Source organism: Gossypium hirsutum, chromosome A01 (assembly GCF_007990345.1).
Source record: "Gossypium hirsutum isolate 1008001.06 chromosome A01, Gossypium_hirsutum_v2.1, whole genome shotgun sequence".
Lineage (NCBI taxonomy): Eukaryota > Viridiplantae > Streptophyta > Magnoliopsida > Malvales > Malvaceae > Gossypium > Gossypium hirsutum.
This window is the reverse complement of record NC_053424.1, coordinates 4,721,600-4,746,978: the sequence shown is the minus strand read 5'-3', so window position 1 is coordinate 4,746,978 and position 25,379 is coordinate 4,721,600. Positions and strand designations below refer to the sequence as shown.

At 33.9% G+C, this 25,379-nt stretch overlaps 2 protein-coding genes across 2 annotated transcripts; both read left to right on the top strand.

Moving 5' to 3' along the window:
- Positions 1-2,111: 2,111 nt before the first annotated feature.
- Positions 2,112-14,731, top strand: LOC107939115 (disease resistance protein At4g27190-like). The gene is made up of 5 exons (XM_016872390.2): positions 2,112-2,371; positions 2,480-3,751; positions 4,770-4,870; positions 4,981-6,414; positions 14,626-14,731. The coding sequence occupies exons 4-5, from the start codon at positions 4,991-4,993 to the stop codon at positions 14,687-14,689; spliced, it is 1,488 nt and encodes a 495-aa protein (XP_016727879.2). The 5' UTR covers positions 2,112-2,371; positions 2,480-3,751; positions 4,770-4,870; positions 4,981-4,990; the 3' UTR covers positions 14,690-14,731.
- Positions 14,732-20,727: 5,996 nt separating this feature from the next.
- On the top strand, positions 20,728-24,532 carry LOC107939114 (uncharacterized). The gene is made up of 4 exons (XM_016872389.2): positions 20,728-21,182; positions 22,018-23,016; positions 23,603-24,076; positions 24,202-24,532. Exons 1-4 carry the CDS (start codon positions 20,898-20,900, stop codon positions 24,316-24,318), a joined length of 1,875 nt encoding a protein of 624 aa, XP_016727878.1. The 5' UTR covers positions 20,728-20,897; the 3' UTR covers positions 24,319-24,532.
- The last annotated feature ends 847 nt before the right edge of the window (positions 24,533-25,379 follow it).

The window sequence follows — 25,379 nt, the reverse complement described above, 5'->3', positions numbered from 1 at the left end:
TTTTAGAAGCTGTCTAAAGCTGATAATGTTGCTTTTCAAAGCTGGTACGTAATAAACATCTTAAATGAACTTCTTTTTTCCATTCTTTTTTGTAATAGTGACTTTGCCTTTGCCTTTGACCGTGGCATGCGATTCATCTCCAAACGTTACTTGTCCATGAATATTCTCATCCAACTTTGAAAATAAGTCTTTTCGGCCACACATGTGATTGCTGGTGCAATTATCAAGATACCAAATATTTTTTCTTCATATGTACTTCATATCTTTTTTTTAAAAGCTGTCTAAAGCTGATAATGTTGCTTTTCAAAGCTAGTACGTAATAAACATTTGAAATTAACTTCTTTTTTCCATTCTTTTTTGTAATAGTGACTTTGCCGTTGCTTTTGACCGTGGTATGCGATTCATCTCCAAACGTTACTTGTCCATGAATATTCTCATCTAACTCTGAAAATAAGTCTTTTCGGCCACACATGTGATTGTTGGCGCAATTATCAAGATACCAAATTCTTTTTCTTGATTTTTCACTTTCTTTATCAGTGATGAATACACTAGATTCTTCGTTTTCTTCTTCTTTAGCTGCTACTACATGATTTCTCTCCTCCGTCTTGGGATTTGATCTACACTTGTAACTATAATGGCCATATTTATTGCAATTATAACATTGTACCTGAGATTTATTTCCTTGTTGAAATCTACCTTTGCCTCGACCTCGGCCTCGAGCTCCTTGTCCACGACTTGATGTTTGATATTCGTCACTTGTTGGGACTTTACCATATGATTGATTGCCTCGTCCACGTGTCCACCTCTATTTCTACCTCTATATCCTCTACGGTATCCTCCATGATTGCTCGTTCATTGTCCAAAATTATCCCTAGCTCCACTTTCATTAAAGGACAACTTGCTATGCAAGACTTGCTCCGAATTTCCAGTATCATTATTTAGCTTCATTTTATGCTCATGGGCTTGGAGGGAACCCACAAGTTCGTCGATTGATATTTGTGATAAATCTTTTGACTCTTCAATGGTAACCACCACATAATCAAATTTGCGTGTCAATGACTGCAAAATTTTTTCCATTACTCTGACATCATCAAGTGTTTCTCCATTTCTTTTCATTTCATTTACCACTGCTTTCACCCGAATAACATAATCATCAACACTTTCCGATGGTTTCATTTTCAACGTCTCAAATTCGGCTCTAAGGGTTTGTAAACGTACCTTTTTAGCCTTTTCCGCTCCTTGAAGGGATTTTTGCAAAATTCCCCATGCTTCGTTTGATGTCTTCGCATCTGAAATTTTTCCAAAGGTTGATTCATCAACACCTTGAAAAAATAAAAAACAACGCCCTCTTATCCTTTTTACGAGCTTCTTTCAATACTCTTTTTTCTTCATTTGTCAAAGCCGCTTCGGCAGCTGCATTTTCGAGCTCAATATATCCTTCTTCAACAACGTCCCAACAATTTTAAGAACCGAGCAAAGCCTTCATCTGGATGCTCCAGTTGCCATAATTTGTCTTTGTTAATTTCGGGATTTGCGGTTGAATCATTGTTTGCCATTGTAACGTCAACACGAACCTAGCTCGATACCACTTGTTGGAAGCGTAATAATAAAAATAACTCAAATACTAATTTTATTACACACAAATAAAATAAATACAAGCTCTCTTTTAATTTTTTTTCTCTCTATACTAGCTGCTGCTAGTTTTTCTTTCTATACTTACAACACCTTTTTTTTTCTTCATACTCACTTTTTTTTCAGCACACACACATGAACTATACATACATATATATATATATAGACATAGTAAGCCTTAATGATTTCTTATCCCTTAAGTATATGATAATACTTATCCATTGTGCCTTGCCTTGTAAGACTTTTCAATGTTGCTACCATCTTGATTTTTCATGAAATTTCCAACATGATAATCTTTATCCAATTTGCAAAGTTGTATTCAATTTGAAAACCAAGTTCTATTAGATAGAAGTCAATTTGGATACAAACTCTTTGGTTGTAATTTTTTACTTTGAAAAATTGGTTTGATTTCTAACAGCTTCGAAGCCTTTTGACAGGCAGGTGTTCTTTTAGCCTTATACATCACATAACGTGTTACTTTGATCATTTGTAAGTGTGGCTTGCATAGTTGTTACGATGTTCTTGCAAATGCATCGTTTCAGGTCACAGGTTGAGGCAATTGTTTAGCTCAAGAAGAAGGATAAGATTATATCAAGGCTCTACAGACATCGTGTCGGATATCAGTCCCAGGGGTGCCAGTTAGAGAAACACAACCACCTTCAGACAAGAAGGTGGTTCCCCAAGCAGATCCTCCGAGTGCTGAAGACGTAAACCACTTATATCAACTCATTGACCAAAGGTTATTCTTGTCCTTGGTTTTGCATATTGTTTCTTTTGTAGACACACAATAAAGGATGTAAATTTATTTCAATGGCTTAAAGATTTGACTGCTATTTGTATGTTGCAGCACCAAGGTTGTGGTATTGAGTGGAGCGGGAATTAGCACTGAATGTGGAATTCCTGATTACGGAAGGTTCTATCTCTTGTTTGCTTTGTTTTCAATCGGACCCATAATGTTATTGAACCTTTTTGTTCTTGCAATAGCAGTATTTGAAGAAATCTAGCGTCAGGCTACTTTGCCTTAGGTTACAGCCTTCCATTTTTTATATTTATAACAGATTAATTTAGTTTTTTTAAAAAAAAAATAGCAAGTAAAGAGTTGTAGATCAATAAGTATTTATTCTTAAGCTGTTTTTCCTTTGCGAAAATTCTCTTCCTCAAGGTGATGACATTCCTATTTGATTGCTATGTATGAATTGAGTTAGGCTTGGTTTATTATATATAATTTTGACTTAGTCTGAACAAAAATTTAAACTTATTTTTTAGGTCAAATTAAGTCTTGGACTATTGAACGGGCCTAATAATTTAGTTAGACCTGGCCATGAATACCTCTATACAGTGGTATCTATGAAAAATATTTTTTTTATATTTTTTAAAATTATATTCGAAGATACGAATATTTTCCCTCGTCAAAAAAAATAGTATAAATAATATAATATTCCCACGTTATAAAGTTTGTTATAATAAATCTCATAATGATTATAAAACTTCGTGGGAAATCCCATAATCAGAGGAAACCATGTGATTAGCAGAATAAAATAAAAGGATTAAAATGGCATTCATATGAAAATATATGTCAAAGGAAAGCTCCTACAAATTTCACAAAGAGGACAGCTCTTCATGCTCTTTATTTTTTTTAGTCAACTCTAACCCTAACTCATAAAATATTTTCAGGAATCTTGAGATAATTTTTATATATCTCGAAAATCTTGGAATAATTTTCAGACATCACATGGTACTTTTTTTTTTACACTTTGAATCCTGGTATTTTGAGGGGCCTTTGTATTCATTGTTTCTTTGCTCAGCATTTTGTCATCTCTGTTTAATTAAGGTTCCCACTGCGACCCTTCTCACCATCTTTTTTTCTCTTAGGAAAAATTAAAATCTGGTCTTTTCTCTTCTTTAATTTCTCAAAATTCCTTTAGTTTTCATTTCCAGTCTCCTTTTTCACAAGAAAAGGAAGAAGCTACCTCCTATTTTCTTTTTCTCCACTCCCATTCTCTTTTGTTTTCTTTTATTTGCCCCCCCCCAAAAAAAAAACCAGCTTTTACTTTGTGTTTTTGCTGCAGTTGAAGTTCCATTTATAGCAGCAGCAGCTAATAAACAGTGATGAATTGAGGTAAGTTTGGAGACACGAATCTCTTCCTTATTCTCATAAGTACTGCTTTTGTTTTAGCTATTAAACTCAATTCCTTATTTTGTTGCATCATATTTTGTGTTTCCAGTTTAATCACATTTAGCTTTAATAAAATAAAATATAAATAATGTATCAAAGCTTCACTTGAGATCCCTTGAACCATCCATTACCAAAATAAGATTTATATGCAAACATGATTACGAGATACCATTAAATTCAAAAAAGAGATAATATCCTAAAAAGCCCTTATACTTTTGGGTTTGTTCTAGTGTGGCCCCTAAACTTTCAAAACGTCCAATTAAGCCCCTGTACTTTATTTTTGTTTACTAAAGTGGTCTTTGAATTGTTCAATGTGATATCTGAACTATTAATATGTATATTATTATGGTATCTAGTGTCAACACTCATAATAATTACTAAACCAACCAATAAAAATTCAACACAAGAATTTTTATTTTAAATCATCAATTTCACATGAATAATATGTATTATGTAAAAAGATAAATAAATAAAAATGAAATGGTAGTCAAAATCAAGTTATTCCTTTAGCTTGATTTCCAGTCTCCTCCTTTTAACAGGAAAAGGAAGAAGCTACCTCCTATTTTCTTTTTCTTCACTCCCACTCCCACTCCCACTCCCACTCCCACTCCCACTCCCACTCCCATTCTCTTTTCTTTTCTTTTATTCCCCCACCTTAACTTTCTCTCTATTTCTTTTGCCTTTTTTGGCTCTTTGCAGATAAATTAGCCTCCACCGAACCATCATTTCCTCTTTGTTTTCCTCCCTGTTGAATATTGTATCAACATTATTATTATTATGAAAAGTATTTTGTATTTTATGTTTATTAAATTTTATTTGTAGGGCGACGTTAACCTAGGTTAAACTCTTAAATTAAATTACAAAATGTAAAAATTATATATATATATATATGTATTATTTCATTAGCACTTTATTGCAATTTTGAAATTTTGGTTGACAGCTTCAATTGTTTTGGTATCAGATTTAAAGTTGGAGCATTTTGTGTGAAGCAAGGAGACCCACCTTTCAACTCTGCTTTTTTAAAACATTCCCTATATTATATCTTCATCTTCATCTCAAGTGGTAAGCTTCAACTTTTTCGTCACCATCTTTCATTTCTTTTTGTGGTTCACGTGAACTGTATATTGTCTACCATTTTGCTTAAGCTTAGCAGAATTGTTATTTCAATTCAGATTCACGACAATGGCGGGAGAGTTCTTCTCGGATGCTGCTTCTAATACCGTAGGAACACTGATGGTTGACTATTTGGTGAAGCCAATAGAACGTCGCCTTCGCTACTTATTTCGTTTCCATAAGTTAATTGATGACCTCCACCAACAGCAAAACAATCTGAATAGAGAACAAACTCGAGTTGAAGAAGACGTTAAGGAGGCAAAATTGCAGATTCAAACTCAAGTAATTGAGGAATATGTAGATGAATGGCTGACAAATGTAGAAAATGCCTTGAAAGATGTACAGAATTTGGACAGCAGAGTTGAAGAAAATAAGAGATGCTTCCGTTTGTGTCCTAATTGGTGTTGGCGATATCAATTAGGCAAGGAGATTGAGAAGAAGATAGTTTATATAAGCAAACTTGTAGAGGACTCCCATTTTAAAAGAATCGGCCGTCGTGCGGAGTTTCCTGGCTTAGAATTCTTCACATCTAAAGATATTTTGTCTTCCAAATCTTCAACTGCTGCATTCAACAAGATCATGGAAGCATTAAAGGACGATAAAGTTAACATGATCGGAGTGTGGGGGATGGGAGGGGTGGGCAAAACCACCTTAGTCAAACAAGTCGGCAAGAAAACCAAAGAATTAGGATGTTTTAGTAAAGTTATTGAAGTTGTGGTGTCCCAAAAATCAATCATTGAAAATATTCAAGATAAAATAGCAGATTTCTTGTTCTTAGAGTTCAAGAGTAAAACTAAAAAAGGGAGAGCAGAAGAATTATGGCTTCGAATGGAAAAAGAAGAAGTCCTCATAATCCTTGATGATATGTGGAATGAGGTCCACTTGAATGACATAGGCATTCCGCTAAATGAAAATGGGAAGGGATGTAAAATCATTTTGACAACACGTCTCATGAAAGTATGCGAATCTATGAAATGTCAAGTTTTTGTTCCAATTGATGTTTTGGATGATAATGAAGCATGGACACTATTCAGAATGAAAGCTAACCTTCATGAAAGAGTTTCAAGGGATATTCTTGAGGAGGCTGAGAAAGTTGCAAAAGAATGCAAGGGTCTACCGGTAGCGATTGTAACGCTAGCAACGGCTCTAAAAAGTACAAAGATCCGTAAAGGATGGGAAGTGGCCCGCAAGAAACTTGAACGCAGTAGATTAGTGGAAATCGGTAACATTGGAGAAGAAGAAAAAAATGCCTACTTGTGTATCAAGAAAAGTTACGAGCATTTGAAGAAAGAGACGAACCAGAAGTGCTTCTTATTGTGTGCTTTATATCCAGAGGATCATTCAATTGATGTGGAAAATTTGGTGCGATATGCTTGGAGTTTGGAGTTATTTGGCAAGGCTGACTCAGTTGAAGAAGTGAGGATTCAAGTTTTGGAAGCCGTTGATTACCTCAAAGATTCCTGCTTGCTGTTAAAAGATGGAGATGGTGGAAGGTATGGTCCTTAAACTCTAGAGCTTATTCCTTTTCATTAGTTGATAATTTTGTACATTTAGGAGTAGAATCGTCTTTAGTTGATAGTGTGAAACTCAAACTAACAACTGCATAAATAATATATATTTTAAACATTAAGCTTAAACTTCATATACTCATATAAGTGTGAAACTTCCAAGTAACAACAAAATACCTTTTAAGTTTTTAAAAATAATACATATATATATATATAATCTAAGTAATATTTCAATTTACACTAAAATTAATATCTGAAAATAGAATTCACCATATATTAATCTACTTCAAGATAAATAAAATTTAAATATTAAATTCTCATTAATTTATTTTAATTTTAAATTAATAAAAGTCCTCTATTGAAGTATGTTAATAAAATAAAATTATAATGTAGTTCATTAACCTACAGTTACATCCTCTTAACTTTTAATTTTATGATAAATTTTGTTTAAAATCTTACAAAAGCTATTAATATAAATTATAAGAACATATTGACAAATATTATTAAACTTTCAAGTTTGAAATTATGTGTTTTTAGATGTTAAAAACTCTATTAAATGAATTTATTAGTAAAAGTTGCATACTTCATAAATTTCATATAATATCTTAATAAATTTATTAATTTTAAAGATAAATAATTACAAATTAATAATATTTGATGTACAATATATTAATGAAATGTATATCAAATACTTTAAGTACTACTTCTTTTTTCTTTTTTCTTTTTTTAGTTTGGATCATCTAATTTGTTCATAAAAATTTCAAATTTAAAAGGTATAATTAAAATAAAATATCATTTTAATTTAGTAAAATAAAATAATGTAAATTTTATTTCCTAATTACATAAAATTTCAATGCTTATTCAAATTTTATTTCAACACATTTTAATATAAATAAAAATTTAAAAATATTTTATAATAGTCATTTTGACAATGAATTATTAATGATGGATCAAATATTATTCATATAAATTTTAACAAACAATTTGTTCACTAGATTATAATTTTTTAAAGTTGGGTTTTCTTAATGTAAAAATTATAATTTGTCTTTAGATTTCAAAATTTATGCGGTACACTAGAAGAAGAAGTGATAATCGTATGTATCATCTAAAATGTGTCATGATAATACCACGACATTCAATTATTAATCTCTAAAACTATTATCTCAATAATCTGAATGTTAAAATAGATAATTTTAATAGTTAGGTAACTAAGTCCAAACCTCTTGAATAATAAAATGATTAATTGTCTAATTTATTCTAGTAAATTAAAAAAAATGTTGGTACTCAAATTGATATGAGGATATATAAACAATGAATAACAAATATTAATAAAATAATATTTTGGACAAATATAAATTTTAATGATCATGTTATCAACTTTCAAAGTTTAATAACTAAATAAAAACTCCTTTAAAAGTAAAGTGGTAAAAAGTAACTTTTTTTATATAGATTTGAATATCATATTAAAATTTTTATAATATTTTGATAATAAATATATTACAATTTATAAATATTTAGTAATACATATTTTATATTATAAAATGTGATTATTTTAATAAAATAAATATGTGTATCTATTTAAGTCCTATTTCATTTCATTCAGTCATTATATATTTTGTTCTCCCCCATATAATATATAATTTCAAAATAAGATTTAATTAGATATTGTTAATATTAAATTTTTATTATTAAAAGTGTTCATAGTTTGAGTCGGGCTAGGTTCAAGTCTAATTTATCTATGATGTTAGTAACTTTATATTTGCCTTAACCAAGTCAAGACCAGCCTAAAAATATAAATTTAAATTTTGCTTTGCCTATGTTTATAAATAACTACCTCATGCTTATTCTAGCTTGCTCATAATATTTAATATTTTAGATTTTTTTCTTATTAGTAAAATTTTAAACATAGACAACTTGACATGTTTTTTAATCTATCTATAGTATTATATTATTATTTATTTTATGTGATTTATATTACATAATATATAAAAATAAATAAAATCATATTACAAAAGTATAAAATTGAACAAGATCGAGCCTTGAATGTTGAAGCTCAAGTCTAACCTATATTTTAAACATGCCTATTTTTTGCCCAAGCCTATACTTTGAGCACGCTTTTGGGCTTGGACAGATATCTCGATTCTTAAACAGAAGAATGCTTACTATAATACATTATTTATTACAAAATATTATTTTATTAAAAATAATTTTTGATTTTTTAAAAAATACGTTTCTATAATATTTTGTATCAAATATAATTTATGTTGTTTTTATTTCACTGAAAATAATTTATAAAAAATTATTTTAAAAAATTCAAATAAAAAATTTTATACAAAATTATTTCAATACTAAAAAATATCATTTTTTTTTTCAAAAAAAACAATCCATCCTCCGGAAGTTGTTGCAAGACAAACACAACCTAAAAGGAGGAATGATATATACATGCTAGATACAGTTCTCTTGCAAAGTTCACAAGCTTAACCAAACTCAAGCAATTTTAGACTTTCCATTTTTTGAACTTGAAAAATATCATTTGTTTATAAATGATTGGATTTTGTCACTACAATATGGGTGAATGAAAATATTTTTAAAAAAAATATATATTAGAATTTTATTTTAGTAAATAATTATAGATTTTTTTATAAATTTATTGTTTTGTTTCATTCTCAGAAAATGTCATTTAATGATAAATAAAACATAAACCCAGAGGTCTCCTTTAACTTTACATTCAGTAAATCTTACTCATAAACATTAAAGCTAAAAAGAAACTTTTTGTATCTTTTAATCCCTTACATATTTCATGATTTAATAATTTATAAGCTTTATTTTAGTACTTGAATTTGATAATTTTTTTAATTTGATACTTAAAATATTTTTTTTCAATTTGATACTTAAACTTGACATTTCCCCTTAATTTGACACCTAGATTTAACACCTTTTTTTTTAATTTGGTACTTAATGTAACCTCCCCAACCCGGCCTACATAGTAGACCCGATCTCAATAGATTACATTAACCACTGACATGGCTTGAACCATCTCGAATCAAATTTTTGATTTCTCGACCTACTTCATATTAGGCGAATACATAAATAAGAGCCATACTCAATCGTATTAATATAACCCTAAAATATTTATAAACAGTAAACTTGCAAATTACAAGATTTCCTAATTACTCGTAAAATGCATCCTAAATGAATAATTTGTGAAATCCTAAATCTCAAATCATGAAACCTATAAGCAATTATGACAATGATTATAAGAACGAAAAATAATTATTTATATAAAAAAAATTCAATTGAAGCCCACGACAAGTTGAGATTCTCCATATGTGGATTCCACTTCTTAATCCGTTGAATTATCTGAACGATTGAAAATAAGGCAGAATAAGCTTGACAAGCTCAATGGGAGACATCTTACAATAAATCCAATCAATATTCGAACATGCATGTGGATCCTATTAATCCTGTTTACATGAAAATCCTAGTAATACGATAATTTAGTTTCTCTTACTATAGTTAAGTAGAACAATTATCATTCAAACGAAATCAATGGTAGCAACACAATTATAAAGTCAAAGATTCACTGACGTAGCATAATTTAATAGTTCAACAAATCATTTTTACGCTATTCGATAGGGGTGCATAGTGTGTTCAAGCATAATTTGTAACACTCCAAACCCAGCCTAAACGTTATGGCCAAATCTAGAGATATCACAAAGAATGAGTTTTGAAAAGGGAGTCGTTATGTTAAATCATTTCAGCTTAAAAACTCATATTTGTTTATGTCTATCGTCAAAAACGTTTCTTAACAGATTTATTTGCCAAAATACAGTTTACAACAAAAGTTTTAGTAATCGTTGTTTCCTTATAATCCCATTCGAGAGTTTGGAAAATCTTTGCTCTTAATAATACCAAGTTTTTAGGCAACCGACATAATTCAAGTATTTAAACGAAAAATCCAAATCCCAAAATTAATTCAAACAATCTGGAGAGTCCAAATATTACAAAACTCTCAGAATTAAACCTTATTTTAAAATAAACCTTTACTTAGAGTCAGTCCATAGTCTAGTGGTCATCGCGAGACTCCGCTGCACCGATCCGCCTAAGTTTGTGGATTACCTGAACAGAACATACGTGAGTATTCGTAAACTCAGTGTGTAACCCAACAGAAATAGACATGCAAAACATACGAAAATCTCATAAATAGTCAAATACAGATTCAAACCCATGTCTATTTCAGATACAGATAAGCAGATCAGATAAACAAAATCTTACCCCCATCCTCTACACACCAACTCCGACCATCCCATCACACCATGGGGGGTTAAAAACACCCACTCAACCTTACACACCATATCGTGCCATTACGACACATATCAGATAAAGTGCAGCCAAACTGCCAAAATATAGGCAATGAACGCCATACAGAACACTTCCTTCACATATATAAATCCCATCCCAATCAGACATACATAATCAGAATTATCATGCTTACATGCTCATATACAGATATCGAATATATAGACATCAGATTAATCAGACATGCATAACCGTGTCATGTACAGAACAGAATATCAGACTAGTAGATCACATAGTTTTAGGATTTGGTTAGTCCTTACTGACCCTATGATAGACTCACAGTTGGTCGAAGCGACCCGTACGACCCTAGGAAAAATTTAAAAAATATAGGCCCACATGCCCGTATGGGCCCACACGCCCAGATTGGCCTTACTCGTGTAGCCCACACGCTTGGCCCAAAACCAACACGCCTGTGTGGCATGACTGTGTGGGCCTACACACCTGTGTGGCCCACACACCCATCTTGGCCTAACCCATGTGGCCCATACGGCCACACCTACACCGTCACATGGCCATTTCATGCGTACGACCAACCACACAAGCGACTACACGTTCATGTGGCATTGACAGATTGTACTTTTAGCTTTTGCCGAACTCAATTTTCACGCGTAAGGAGTACACACCTAGTATCGATTCAATGCGAAAATAGCCCCGAGACCACCAAAAGCTAAAAATAGAATCCTAATGCCCAATTAGCAACGATTTACGAACACAACCAAAACTAAATTGAGCAACATTCCACACTTACCACCGCAAAACGACTATACGCGAAAATTAAGCTGTCGAAGTGAAAACTACAGTTTTACTGCCTTCACCTACACAACCGATCGCAGAGTTCAGATTTCCTACAACAATCATTATACTATTAAATAAAATTGAGTGGCTTACCGAACCTACGCAATAACAGAAATAAAGAACAAAGAAAATCAAAAGGAACAGAAAACCAAAGATTACGCCAGAAAGAGGAGGAACAAAAAGAAATTGACAGAAAATCCAAAAATGAGCAAAAACCGACGTCAAATTTGGAATAAAGGGAAAAATTAATTAAAATTTGAAAAAAAAATAAAAGATATGTCAACAAGATCCCTTATTCTTCTCCCATAATCCCACCACTCACAACTCCCTCAGAATTTTAACTCAACCGAAATTCTATCAGACTTAAACCCAAGACCTTATACACACACCCAGAACACTTAACCACTAAAGCAGATGCACAATTGTGTTAGATATTTACAGAAACATAAATAAATTATTCAGGGCGTTACATAATTCATTCAACATATTATATGTCATTAAGAAATCCTACCCTCGACCGCTAGCTTTCCAAATAAGAAGTTCCCCAAAGTCCGTCTTCCTTTTCATCCTATTTTTCATAAGTGCAGATGAGCTACCGTTTGATTTGAGAATCCATAATTTCTTGTAGATAAAAGTTTTCAGATAAAATCGGGGATGCTCCATTTGTTTAGTCATGATTAGAATTTGTATAAACAGTGAGTACACAACGAGCTTGTAATATATACGCAGTATAAACTGCCGTTCGTTTCTTCCACCTTTTATATTCCCTCATGTATATGCAATACAACCAAATCTTTACTGTTCGTTTATTTAGTGACTATTCAGAATTTTATCATGTAGCAGTTCCATCTTATTGAGCGAGGTACTCGCTCAGTATTTTCATATAATCTTTATTTTGGCATAATCATACAAGAATTAAAATGATAACTCCTCAAGCAATCATATAATATTGGCAATCGTAGAGATGTCATTGTCAATCATGGTTTTAAATAGTCATATTGGCAATCGTAGACATGCCATTGTTAGTCATGGTTTTAAATAGTCATACTTAAATCATCAAGTTCTAACTACAATCATGGTATCACTCACAAATTTATGTCAATAAACAAATTACCATAAACATATAAATCATAGAATCATTCATCCATGTAGATATATCATACCATCCTAATCTAGAACCAATTGCAAAATCTAAATCTCTAGATGCCGTTAAAAATCTACTTAGTGACTAAATTGCATAAAATAAGAGAAGGTAAGGCAAAATTGAAAATTTGAGTTTGTAAGGGCCACACGGCCGTGTGTCCGACCCGTGTGTGTGGCCTCAAGTCGTGTGAAAAATGGAGGAGTGTAGGTGCAGGTGCCACACACCTGTGTGTCTAGGCTGTATGCAAGCTTTTAAGCCGTGCGCGAAGCACGTATGTGAAAGGAAAACAAGGGGCACGGTCGTGTGTACTGTGTGTCCCTGAGCAGTTTCAAATTTTAACCCGATTTTCATAAAAAAATCACCCATCTTACTTTCCCTAGGCTTCAAGTGATCACCCCACATCCAAGCTTGATCCAAACACCTACAAGGATCTTTTGATCGACAAAACATGATGATTATTGATGGGTTTTCAAGATTTAAAGGGGTTTTTTTTATAGAAATGTTTAAAGATTTAATAGCAAGTTGATAAATCAGTTAAATCTCGTTGTTTCCTAAAAATTGAGAAGTCCCACTTGATAAGGAACGAAATACTTACCTATTTTGACAAGGAATTGACATGTAAGCGATGCAAGATCCAATTCTTTTGATGAAGATGATGGATTAGGGCTTATTTGTAAAGATTCAAGAATTCAAAGAATTTCCAGCAACAAAATTTTGAGAACAAGTTTGTAAAAGGGGTTTTATGAGGTTATTTGAAAATAAGAGTAAGGTATGGTTTTTATTTGCTATAATTACAAATGGAAATTTTAGTTGAATTAGGAAGAGTCTTTTAGAGCATTGGGTTGAGCAAAGGTTTGGGGTCTTATTGGGAAATTAGCCCATCTTGTAAAGAAAATCATTAAAGCAGGTGGCCAATGTGGATTGGGTCTTTTGGAAATGGGAAAAATAAGAAAATAAGTAAGAGTTAATTTAGGAGGATTTGAACCTTAATTCTTTATACTTCCAACTAAGCCTTTAGCCACTAGACTAGGATTCCAATTACATTAACTTTCTAAGAATTGATTCTTCTATTGTTTAGGATGTTACACTTAATCTCTTTTTGGGGGTCCAATTTGATACTTTATTTTTTTCTAATTTGGTACCTTTTTTTTTGTCTAATTCAGTACCTGAACTTGTCAAATATTATACAAATTGCTTCAATATACTAATAATTTTTTTATGAGGTAGCAAAAACAATCAATGTATGGTCGACATGTGACAAATGACATCGTATTTCTTTTTTATATTTTAAAAGTTCATTTACTTTTAGTTTAACTTTTTTATTTTATTTTATTAATTTTAAATAATGAATTTTTTTATTTTGGGGTTTTAGAACTCTTGTTTCCTTATTCAATATTAATTTATTAAGTATAACCCAATGCATAATTTTTAACACAAATTTCCTCTAATACTAACAATATTTTTGTAGCTTAAGGGTAAATTATATATCATTTAACAAGTTAGGGTGTCTAGTTGAACCTAAAAAAAGTTTAGATACCAGAATACCAGAAAAAATAGTGCCAAGTTTAAGTACTAAATTAGACCAAAACAAATGCCTAGGAACCAAATTAAGAAAAATTGTAAATTATAAATACTGAATCGGGAAAAAGGTGCTAAATTAGAAAAAAAAATGTCAAGGCTAAGTAACAAAAATTATACTAGTATAATTTATATAATGTAAAATTTGATTAAGATGTCTACTATAGTTAAATTTGATAGTTTCCTCCACCATTTTGTTTTTTTTTAAATTTTCTTCCTATTGTTCCTTTTTCTACTTTCTTTTTGTCTTTTAATTTTCTAAAAATTGTATAATAAAAAAATATTATTCAATGTATTCTCTTTTATTTTGGCTTGATTAGGTACGTTAAGTTACATGACATAGTTCGTGATGTTGCTCTATGGATTGCATCAGAAAAAAAGTAATTTTGTGATCAAATCTAGATTGGCGTCACGAAAGAAAAGCTCTGAATCTTGTAATGCAATCTCATTGTTGGACAGTGAAGAGAAAAAATTTCCTGATGGATTAATGCATTCGAAGCTTGAGATCTTATTGCTTAAGAACTGCAATGTACAAGGTACATGTTTTCAAGAAATGAGAGAACTAAAAGTTTTAAGTCTTACAATTGTAGAAGGTTCTACAGGGTTTATTTCCTTGTATGCTCTTAAGTACCTGGAAAAACTTCGTGCTCTGCATTTGGAGAATTTTAAGGACTTTTCGCACCTTGGAGACCTAAAGACAATTGAGATTCTAAGTTTGCGTGGTTCAAACTTTGAGGGTTTGGAAGATGAATTAGGGAGGTTGGAAAATCTGAAGGTATTAGATTTAACCAATTTTGGACTTAAATGGATCTTTCCCCCTAATGTCATTCAAAGGTTATCTCACCTAGAGGAGTTGTACCTATCAGGATTACTGTATAGAGAGATAAGTAACGATATCTTTCTCAAGATAAAGTTTTTGACCAGACTATCTCTTGAGGTATCTTTTCTACATTTACCGCTAGACTTTGAGTTTCCTGAATTAGAAAATTACAATATATGTATAAACCGTAGAAGTAGCTGGCATGATTCTCGTTTTGAGGAAGCAAGATCCTTGAAAGTTAATGAAGTGTTTCCTTACAATGCAGTTTCCCAATTACTTGGGAATTTAGAGTCCCTTGAAGTGTCATGTATCGATGATGAGTATATAGAATGCTTGACTAACAAAACACAACAGAAGGTGTCAGTGTCAATGATCTTACAAAACCTAAAACAAGTGAGAATTAAAGGCTGCAAGAGTCTAAAAGTGGTATTTCAAATGGAGGAGGTGGAAGAAAATGAAGCTCCACTTCTTTCAAATTTAAAGATTTTACATCTCGAAAGGTTGCCAGATTTGAGTTGCATATGGGAATTGCCAACCCAACATGTAAGACTTGAAAGCTTAGTTCATTTGAGGATAGAAGATTGCCCACGTTTGAAATCACTCTTTTCACTTTCTTTTGCTCAAAGTCTCGTACTCTTGGAAACACTTCACATAGGCTCCTGTGTTGAGTTAAAGCAAATAGTGGTAGAATTGGAAGGTGATGAGGGAGAAATATCATCGACCATCAATTCTCATAAATCTTTGTGCTTCTGTTGGTGCAAGAGGCAGCAGCAAGGTGTTTCTAGTCTTGCTTGAGTAGTAAGCCTCGAGGCTTGGTGAAGAAGCAAACTCGGAAGCAGAAAACAGAAAGATGAAGCTAGCAAGTGAAAAACAGAAAAGAGAGAAAAAGATTGAATGAAAATGAGCTGATATCTTTCATTAAGCAAGTCAACAAGGCATTAAGCCATTACATATATCAGTCAACAAGTAAAACAAACAAGTAATCACCTAATAACATACCTAACACCACTAAATTGCCTAGTAACTTGGTAAACTTGATTGAAAAACAAAAAGCTTCTACCTAAACTTGTCATTCAGCACCTAATTACATCAAAATGCAGCTACCAACTAAGTTTGATCCTAACTAAATACAAAACATTCAATTAAGAAAACTAAATGGATAGCTTCAGCTTGCTGCACACCATGGCACCACTGCCTGCTGCGATTCCAGAAGCATGACCACCTTTGCATGTCGTGCATGGCCACCTTTGCATGGGAACTAAACTTAACACTCCTCCTTAGTTTCCATGCTAGTAACACCTAATTCCCTTTTGAATTTAACAAATTTAGACACATTGAGTGGCTTTGTGAAGATATCAGCAATTTGCACTTCTGAATTGCAATGAATCAGCTCAATTTCATGAGCTTGTTCCATCTCCCTTATAACATGCAACTTAATATTGAAGTGCTTGGTTCTGCCATGAAAAATGGGATTTTTTGCAATTGCAACAGCAGATTTGTTGTCACAATAAATCTCTGTTGCCTCCTTTTGGTTTTGGTTTAAATCAGTCAAGATTTTTCTAAGCCATATGGCTTGGTTCACAGCAGATGCAGCAGCAACATATTCAGCTTCTGCTGTTGATTGTGCCACCAGACTTTGTTTCTTAGAGCTCCAGCAAAACATGCCTGAGCCAAGACTGAATGCATATCCGGATGTGCTTCTCATGTCATCACTTGATCCAGCCCAGTCACTATCAACATAGCCTATTAGCTTCATGTTTTTGGCCATTTTGAACAATACACCATGACCAATGGTGCCTTTGATGTATCTCAGCACTCTTTTAGCTGCTCGAAAGTGCTGATCATTGCAGCAATTCATGTATCTTGATAGCACACTAACAGCAAACATGATATCGGGCCTTGTGGCAGTCAAATACAACAGACTACCAATGAGACTCTTGTACATGGTCTCACAAATTGGTTCACCACTCCCTTGCCTCGAAAGCTTCACTCCAACAGCCATTGGTGTGCTTGTTGGCTTGCAGTTCTTCATAGAGAACTTGTCCAGGATCTTCATAGTAAAAGAAATCTGACAAAGAAAGATTCCCTTTTCTGTTTGGTTCACTTCCATTCCAAGGAAGTAGTTCATTTTGCCTAAATCAGACATTTCAAACATTTCCATCATTCTTCTTTTGAAATCTTCCAGCATTCTTCCATCTCCTCCAGTTATCAATAGATCATCAACATAGAGTGACAGAATAAGCTGAGTTTGAGCTTGGTTCTTCTTCACATACAGTGTTGGTTCACTAGGACTTCTTTCAAATTCCAAACTGAGCAAGTAAGAGTCAATTCGAGCATACCAGGCTCGAGGAGCCTGTTTCAGGCCATATAAAGCCTTTTTCAGTCTGTACACCATGTGTTCTTTGCCAGTGATCACAAATCCTTGAGGCTGCTCGATGTAGATCTCTTCTTCCAGGAAGCCATTGAGAAATGCAGACTTAACATCAAGCTGATGAATGGTCCACTGATGTTGAGCAGCCAAGGCAACTATCATTCTAACTGTGTCAAGCCTGGCTACTGGTGCAAATGTCTCCAGGTAGTCCAGACCATACCTTTGGCTAAATCCTTTGACAACAAGCCTGGCTTTTAGCTTGTTCAGACTGCCATCTGCATTCTGTTTTACTCGATAGACCCATTTTACTCCAATGGTCTTCTTTCCAGCAGGTTTATCAACAAGCTCTCATGTCTGGTTCTTTTCAATCATGTTGATTTCATTGATCATAGCTAGTTTCCAGCCTTCATCTGCCTCAGCCTCTTCAAAACTGCTAGGTTCTGCTATTGCAACCTGTGCCCTTTCATAAATATCATCTAGGGGCCTTGTGCCTCTCACAGGCACATCATCAACATCCATTTCAGGTCCTAGCTGCTCAAGTTCAGCTTGGTTAGGCACTAGGTCTTCTGAAACTGCTTCTGGCTCATTTTTCTCCCAATTCCAGCAGGCTTTTTCATCAAAGATGACATCTCTGCTCACCTGGACTTTGTTTATCAAGGGATCCAGAACCCTGTAGCCCTTCTTGACTGAGCTATAGCCTACTAGAACACCTGGTTGAGCCCTTTTAGAGAGCTTGTCTCTCTTTGCTGCTGGTATTTGTGCATAACACAGGCAACCAAACACCTTCAGATGTGCTAAGGAAGGCTTGAAACCAGACCAAGCCTCGAAAGGTGTCTCGGATGCAAGAGCTTTAGTAGGAAGCCTGTTCTGAAGGTAAACAGCAGTGTTTACTGCCTCAGCCCACATGGTCTTGGGCAGTTTCTTCTCAAACAGCAAACATCTGGCCATATCCATCAGACTTCTATTCTTTCTTTCAGCTACCCCATTCTGCTGAGGTGTGTAGACATTTGTAAGCTGATGTTTGATACCAGCATCATTGCAAATGGCTTGAAACTGAGTTGAAGTGTACTCAGTGCCATTATCAGTCCTTATCGATTTCAGCTTGCAACCTGTTTCTGTTTCTACAGCATTTTTAAACTTCACAAACACTTGAGCTACCTCAGACTTGTGTTTTAAAAAGAAAATCCAGCAAAACCTTGTAAGGTCATCAATAAAGAGGATGAAATACCTGTTTTTGCTGAGTGATTCAGTCCTCATCGGGCCACATACATCAGAGTGCACCAGCTGCAGTCTTTCAGTAGCTCTCCAGGTTGAATTTGTAGGAAATGGCAGTCTTGCCTGTTTCCCCATTTGGCAAACTTCACACACATCATCATGCTCCACTGAGCTGATGAAGTTCTCTGCCAAGCCCTCTTTGGCCAATCGAGCCATTGATCTGAAGTTGGCATGTCCAAGCCTTTGATGCCAAAGCTTGGAGTCTTCAACAGAGGCTGTGTATGCTGAGTTTGAGTCATTTGCCCAGTGAACCTCAAAGCATTTATCAGACATTGTGACTGTCATAAGGCTTGATCCACTTGGATCAGTAATATGGCATTGTTTATCCTTGAACACAACAAAATAACCTTTCTCGAGCAGTTGAGCTATGCTGAGAAGGTTTCTGTCAATCTGTGGTACCAACAGCACATTTGGAATGATCTTGTTGCCTGTGGGAGTACATATCAGCACTTCTCCTCTTCCTTCAGCCCTTATAAACTGACCATTTCCAACCTTGACCTTGGTTTTATAACATTTGTCCAAGGTTTTAAACAAGGAGGCATCTGGTGACATGTGGTTAGTGCAACCACTGTCCAGCAACCAGCCTTTTGAGCATTTCTTCTCAGAAGCTACACAGGAAACAGCAAAGACCTGTTCTTCTTGGTCACTACTGTCCTCAGCTACTCGAGCTTCAACCTTTGACTGCTGAAATTGATTCTGCCTTGGCTTACTTCTGTTTTTGCAGACCCTTTCAACATGGCCCTTCTTCTTGCAGTGTTGGCATACTGCATCTGGCCTAAACCAGCATCTGTCTTCTGGATGGCCAGGCTTCTTGCAATATCTGCAGGGCTGGTCATTGCTCCTTGCAGCATCAGGCTTAGGCCTGTTTTTCCAAGGCTTTTTGCCTCTTTGAGCATTAGTGCTCGAGGTTTCTCTGGCCTTGGCTTGAAATGCACCTTCTTGGTGATCTTCAGCTCTGCTAGCTCTCCTTTGTTCCTGAGCATAAAAGGTGTTGATTAGCTCAGTCAAAGAGATGCTAGCAAGGTCTCTTGAGTCCTCTAGAGAGGATATCTTGGCCTCATATCTCTCAGGCAAAGTGGAGAGGACTTTCTCCACAATTCTTGCCTCATCAAAGTGCTCACCTAGGAGCCTTATGCTGTTAACCACTGCCATAATTCTATCTGAGTACTGCTTCACTGTTTCTTCTTCCTTCATCTTCAAATTCTCAAAATCCCTTCTCAAGTTTAACAGCTGCTGTTGCCTTGTTCTCTCAGTGCCTTGAAACTCCTCCTTAAGCTTATCCCAGGCCTGTTTTGGAGTCTCACAGGCCATAATTCTGGTGAAGATGACATCTGACACACAGTTCTGGATGCAGGACATGGCTTTGTGCCTTTTGGTCCTCTCATCAGCATGTTGCCTAATCTGAGCTACTGTGGGATTAGCCCTCAGTGGTGCTGGCTCAGTATCTGTGTTGACAACTTCCCACAGATCGAAGGCCTGTAGGTAAGTCTTCATCTTGACCAGCCATATGTGAAAGCCTTCTCCATTGAAGACTGGTGGGGCTGCTGGTGAAAATCCTGAAGAAGCCATCAAGTTCCTTGTTTTGAAGCAACAGGTCCACTAAGACAAGAGCTCTCGATACCAATTGTTGGTGCAAGAGGCAGCAGCAAGGTGTTTCTAGTCTTGCTTGAGTAGTAAGCCTCGAGGCTTGGTGAAGAAGCAAACTCGGAAGCAGAAAACAGAAAGATGAAGCTAGCAAGTGAAAAACAGAAAAGAGAGAAAAAGATTGAATGAAAATGAGCTGATATCTTTCATTAAGCAAGTCAACAAGGCATTAAGCCATTACATATATCAGTCAACAAGTAAAACAAACAAGTAATCACCTAATAACATACCTAACACCACTAAATTGCCTAGTAACTTGGTAAACTTGATTGAAAAACAAAAAGCTTCTACCTAAACTTGTCATTCAGCACCTAATTACATCAAAATGCAGCTACCAACTAAGTTTGATCCTAACTAAATACAAAACATTCAATTAAGGAAACTAAATGGATAGCTTCAGCTTGCTGCACACCATGGCACCACTGCCTGCTGCGATTCCAGAAGCATGACCACCTTTGCATGTCGTGCATGGCCACCTTTGCATGGGAACTAAACTTAACAGCTTCCCAAAGTTAACAAGGCTCGACATATCTTTTTGTAATGGTTTGGAGTATATTTTTTTTACGTCGTTGGCACCACAATGGCTTCAGGGTTTGACTCGTAACATAAGATATTACCGTCAATTAAAACAAGTGTTCAGGGTGGGAAATGATAGTCTGCTCCAACACCAGCAGTTCTTGAGATCGCTATCGTCCTTTACAGTGCTTTGTTGCCCTCAATTAATTGATTCGGTTGTTCATTTCGAAGCTGAGGAAGCTCGCATAGAGGTACATTCTTTTTCTCCCTTTCTAATTAAATTATTGAATTTTATTCATTTATGATTTTCATAAAGGATTCATAACTCAGTTTTCATATTGATTTTTTAGCGAAATGTGTAAGATATTTTAACCATACTAGAATTGGCACTCCTATGTGTGTGGAAGTAAATAATATAAAAATAATAATTATTGGTGGTTCGAAAATATCAATAGTTTTTTTATAAAAAAGTCAGGGCATTAATTTATATTATTTTACACTTTTTTATAATTTTACTGAGTTTTACCTTTTTCGTGAGTAATAAAGTGAAATTAATTTAATTTTTTTTTCAATCTCAGTTTTTAACTTTTGCTAAAAGCAGAGATCAAATATAGAGTATATATAGGTTTATTTTGTAATCGCCAAATGCATTTTTTTTAATATTAAACAAACGAATTGTTTTGTAGTTTCATACTTAATACAAATTAATGTCATTTTTAATATTAATTTCCATTTTTCTAAAGAATTAAGTTAATTAATGAAACCATGTAGATGTAACCTTTTCATTCACTTTCTATTTCCGGCCGTCCAAGTAGGTAATTTATGAGTTCGATTACTTTAGATTTTAATTTTTAAATTTATGAGTTTCATGTAATTACATATTTTTTACTTTATCATTAAATGTGCATTATTCTGATACTATTAGCTTTGCCCTTTGTTTAATTCTGTATTTACGGACGACATCAATAGTGATTTAAAACAATATTTTAATTATTTATGTTCCTGCGTCAACTGTTGATTGATAATTGATATATATATATATAATTTCTGTTTTACTAATGAATGGTTCATGTGAATTACAATCAGCGTGTTCGATTATCAGCATTCAAGGAATCTTTCAAAACTTCGAAACAACTTGAACTAAATTCAATTGAGGATCATAATCTGGTTCCAGAAGCTAATGAAGATGGACTAAATGGAGTAACTTCACTTCAACTTCGGGATTGCTTGTATCTTGAATGCTTTGTTGATACCACCACTACTGCAACAAAGAATGGGCCAACTTCAGCATTCACTCATTTGGAGACATTAAAAATAGAATTTATGTATCGGTTGAAAGCCTTATGCAAGGGTCAGCCTCCACAAGGTTTCCTCAAAAACTTGAAACATCTGGAAGTTAGAGATTGTTACGAGTTGCGAGTCGAGGGTGAGCTCCTTCATAACAGAGAAGAAAATCAAGAGCGCCCACTTTCAAGTTTACAATCTTTGAAGCTCTTCTACGTACCAGAATTGAGATGGATATTCAAAGGCCCACCGCACTCTTTCACCCTCAAAAGTCTTACAGTTGTAGACATAGATCAGTGCAGAAACTTGAAATCCATTTTTTCACCTTCCCTTATTCAAAGCCTAGAGCTTTTAGAACAACTCAAGATACGATGCTGCCCCAATTTGGAAACTCTTTTCAATGATGGTGAAATAGAATCAAAGACTTCTTCCCTTCCCCTCTGCTTGCCCAAATTGAAAACTCTTTGCATCATTTGTTGTTTAAAACTGGAATATGTTGTGCCAATCAATTTGGCTCAAGGTCTTCCTGCTCTTGCATTGCTTTCGGTTTCTTATTGTGATGAATTAAAGCAAGTATTCGGTATGCCAAATGAACAAGATGGAGTTCAACACCATGATAGGCTGCTCCTTTCAAGTCTACAAGATCTACAACTTATTTGCTTAACAAACTTGACTAGTTTTGTCCCACAAAACTATGTTGTCAAAGCACCATCTTTCAAAAGATTGGAAGTTAATGATTGTCCTAAAGTGATGACCCTTCCCATTCAACAAGCCAACAATCAGCTGGAGTTAACGTTAAAGGTACACTTTTCTTACTCTCTTTTCGTTTTCTGGATTTTTAATATGATTTTTTCTAATTATTAAACCTTTTTATACCATGCCCCTCCCAACCCTTGACGTTGAGCTTAGAAAATATATAAAAATAGAGCCTCTAGTTAAAAATGGTAATTGTTATATTTGCTGTGTATAATTATCATATATCCTGGTGGTTATTTTTATCTCAATCTGTTATTATATATTTTTTTATGATACCAATTTCTTATTATATTAATCTAATATTTAATTTTTCATTAATTTTTTCTTTGTGATTTTATTAATTAATGATTTATTTTTGTTTATGTGATGAATTACGATTAGGTGATTTAGGTATCTATATTCAAGGAATTGTTCTACAATACAAAAGTTCTTATTCTCAAAAATATTGGAGATCATAAAAATTTCATCTCAAATATTGTAGATTTGGAACATTTAGATGGATTAACTTCCCTCTCTATTATTAACTGGAGGGATGGTGAATGCTTGATATATCACAGGCAATTATGGGTTTCAAATGCAACCTCTCAAGTGTTTCTTGCAAAATCTCAAATACTTTGAACAATTGTTTCAGCTTCAGGGTGGAAATATCATCTCAAGCCTAGAGAGAATGGAGCTTTCTAATTTGATTAAGTTGCAAGATATATGGAAGGGTCCCATTCATGTTGCAACCAATCTTAGAGAACTAACGGTTCGCCGCTGCAATAATTTGACATACATCTTTCCAGTTACGCTCATTCCACATCTACCACAATTAAGCTTTCTAAACATAGCGTCATGTGAGAACTTGAAGCAAATAATTGGAAATGATGACATTTTAGCATCTTCATCATCATCACAAGATCCTCAGTCGGAGATGAAAATGGTATTCCCTCGGTTAAAGCAAATACTACTTCAAAACTTGTCAAAGCTCGAGAGTTTCAGCCCTCTGCTTTATCATCTGGAATTCCCGTGTTTGGATTTGCTTGACATTAAGCAATGTTCCAAGATGATCACAAGTTTCAGTGCAGATTATTTAACGTTGACTGTGCATGCTAAAACTGATCAGGTATCCTCCCAACACTCTTTTACTTGAGTTTTTCCATTATTGTTTCTAATATATATGAAATTGAGTAATTTTCATTTCATTTTTATGTTATTCTTAACAAAATTTAATTTTTTTATGAAATGAAGGCATCTCAGCTAAATGATACCAATCTCTCACGAAAAGCTATATTCTGGGAAAGGAGAAAACCTACCTTACTACCACAGTATGAAGTAGAAGCTGAAGAAATTTCACCCTTTAAGTGAAAAATGTTGCAGAAGGCATTCTTGAGCCTAAACCACGTCGATTGTACCAACAGTCTACACTTTTTAATTAACTAGGTAAATATGGCATGACCATTTACCTTTCTTCTCGCCTTAGTTTTTTTTTCTTTTTATTTTTCTTTTTAGTTCAAATTATTACTTATTTATTATAGACAATGTAAACTTTTTTGTTGATTATGTTTTTTAAAGTCTGATAGATGGAGTTGCTTCTTTTATGGAATAATCTATCCACTCTTTATTTTTTGTGCAGAGTTTGATGCATTTGCTACCTTGAGAAGCATTTTAAAACATAATGTTGGACAATTTACCCATTGTTTGATTTTTGTTGCAATGAGTAAATTAATTTGTTGATTTTGTTTGACAGAAATAAATGAGTATTTAAAAGCTAAAGTCTTGACAATGATATTTGGCACGTCCCAGGCATAGTTTATCTACCAAGTACTGATTTGTTCAGCTATATGTCTATTCTTTTTCGTTGTATTGGGCAGGATTTGTTGGTTTAGCAATGACTTAATTGAAATATAGAACTAAAGATGAAATGAAGGGATAATTTAATTGATTAACAAAACAGCCCTTATATACAAGTCTCAAGTAACAACCTCAACAAAAAATAAATTCAAATTGCTACTAACAAGCTAACAACTCCTACTCCTACTAACAAGCTAACAAATCCCCCTAACACTTAGTCTTACTTTTTAAAAATTAGTTGCAGCCTTGAGATACTAACATTCTCCTCCTAACTCAAGTGCTTCTGACACCAAGTTTATTCTAAAGAAACTCAAAATGACTAACATGAAAAATTTAGTAAAAATATCCGTCATCTGATCTCTGAAAACCAGTTTCTTCAATATTCGCCTTCTATGAATTCCTTCTCGACTAGTGTAGCTTCAAGAGTTGCCTCTAATTGTTTCTTAGCATGCAATGGCATCTAAATCAAAATTCCATAATTCAAAATCATCACAAGCTGCTCCAGAAAAATCATGAGAGTGGCCAAAGTGCTTTCCCTTCTTCCAACGTCTTGTGTTGTCACTATACTTGCGATT

Bases quoted from the DNA above. Each gene is read 5' to 3' on its own strand.
- LOC107939115 (XM_016872390.2), top strand. From the start codon at position 4,991: ATGGCGGGAGAGTTCTTCTCGGATGCTGCTTCTAATACCGTAGGAACA. The intron at 6,415-14,625 runs GTATGGTCCTTA...TGGCTTGATTAG, and splicing joins AAAGATGGAGATGGTGGAAG to GTACGTTAAGTTACATGACA.
- LOC107939114 (XM_016872389.2), top strand. From the start codon at position 20,898: ATGGGAACTAAACTTAACAGCTTCCCAAAGTTAACAAGGCTCGACATA. The intron at 23,017-23,602 runs GTACACTTTTCT...CAATTGTTTCAG, and splicing joins AGCTGGAGTTAACGTTAAAG to CTTCAGGGTGGAAATATCAT. The intron at 24,077-24,201 runs GTATCCTCCCAA...TATGAAATGAAG, and splicing joins TGCATGCTAAAACTGATCAG to GCATCTCAGCTAAATGATAC.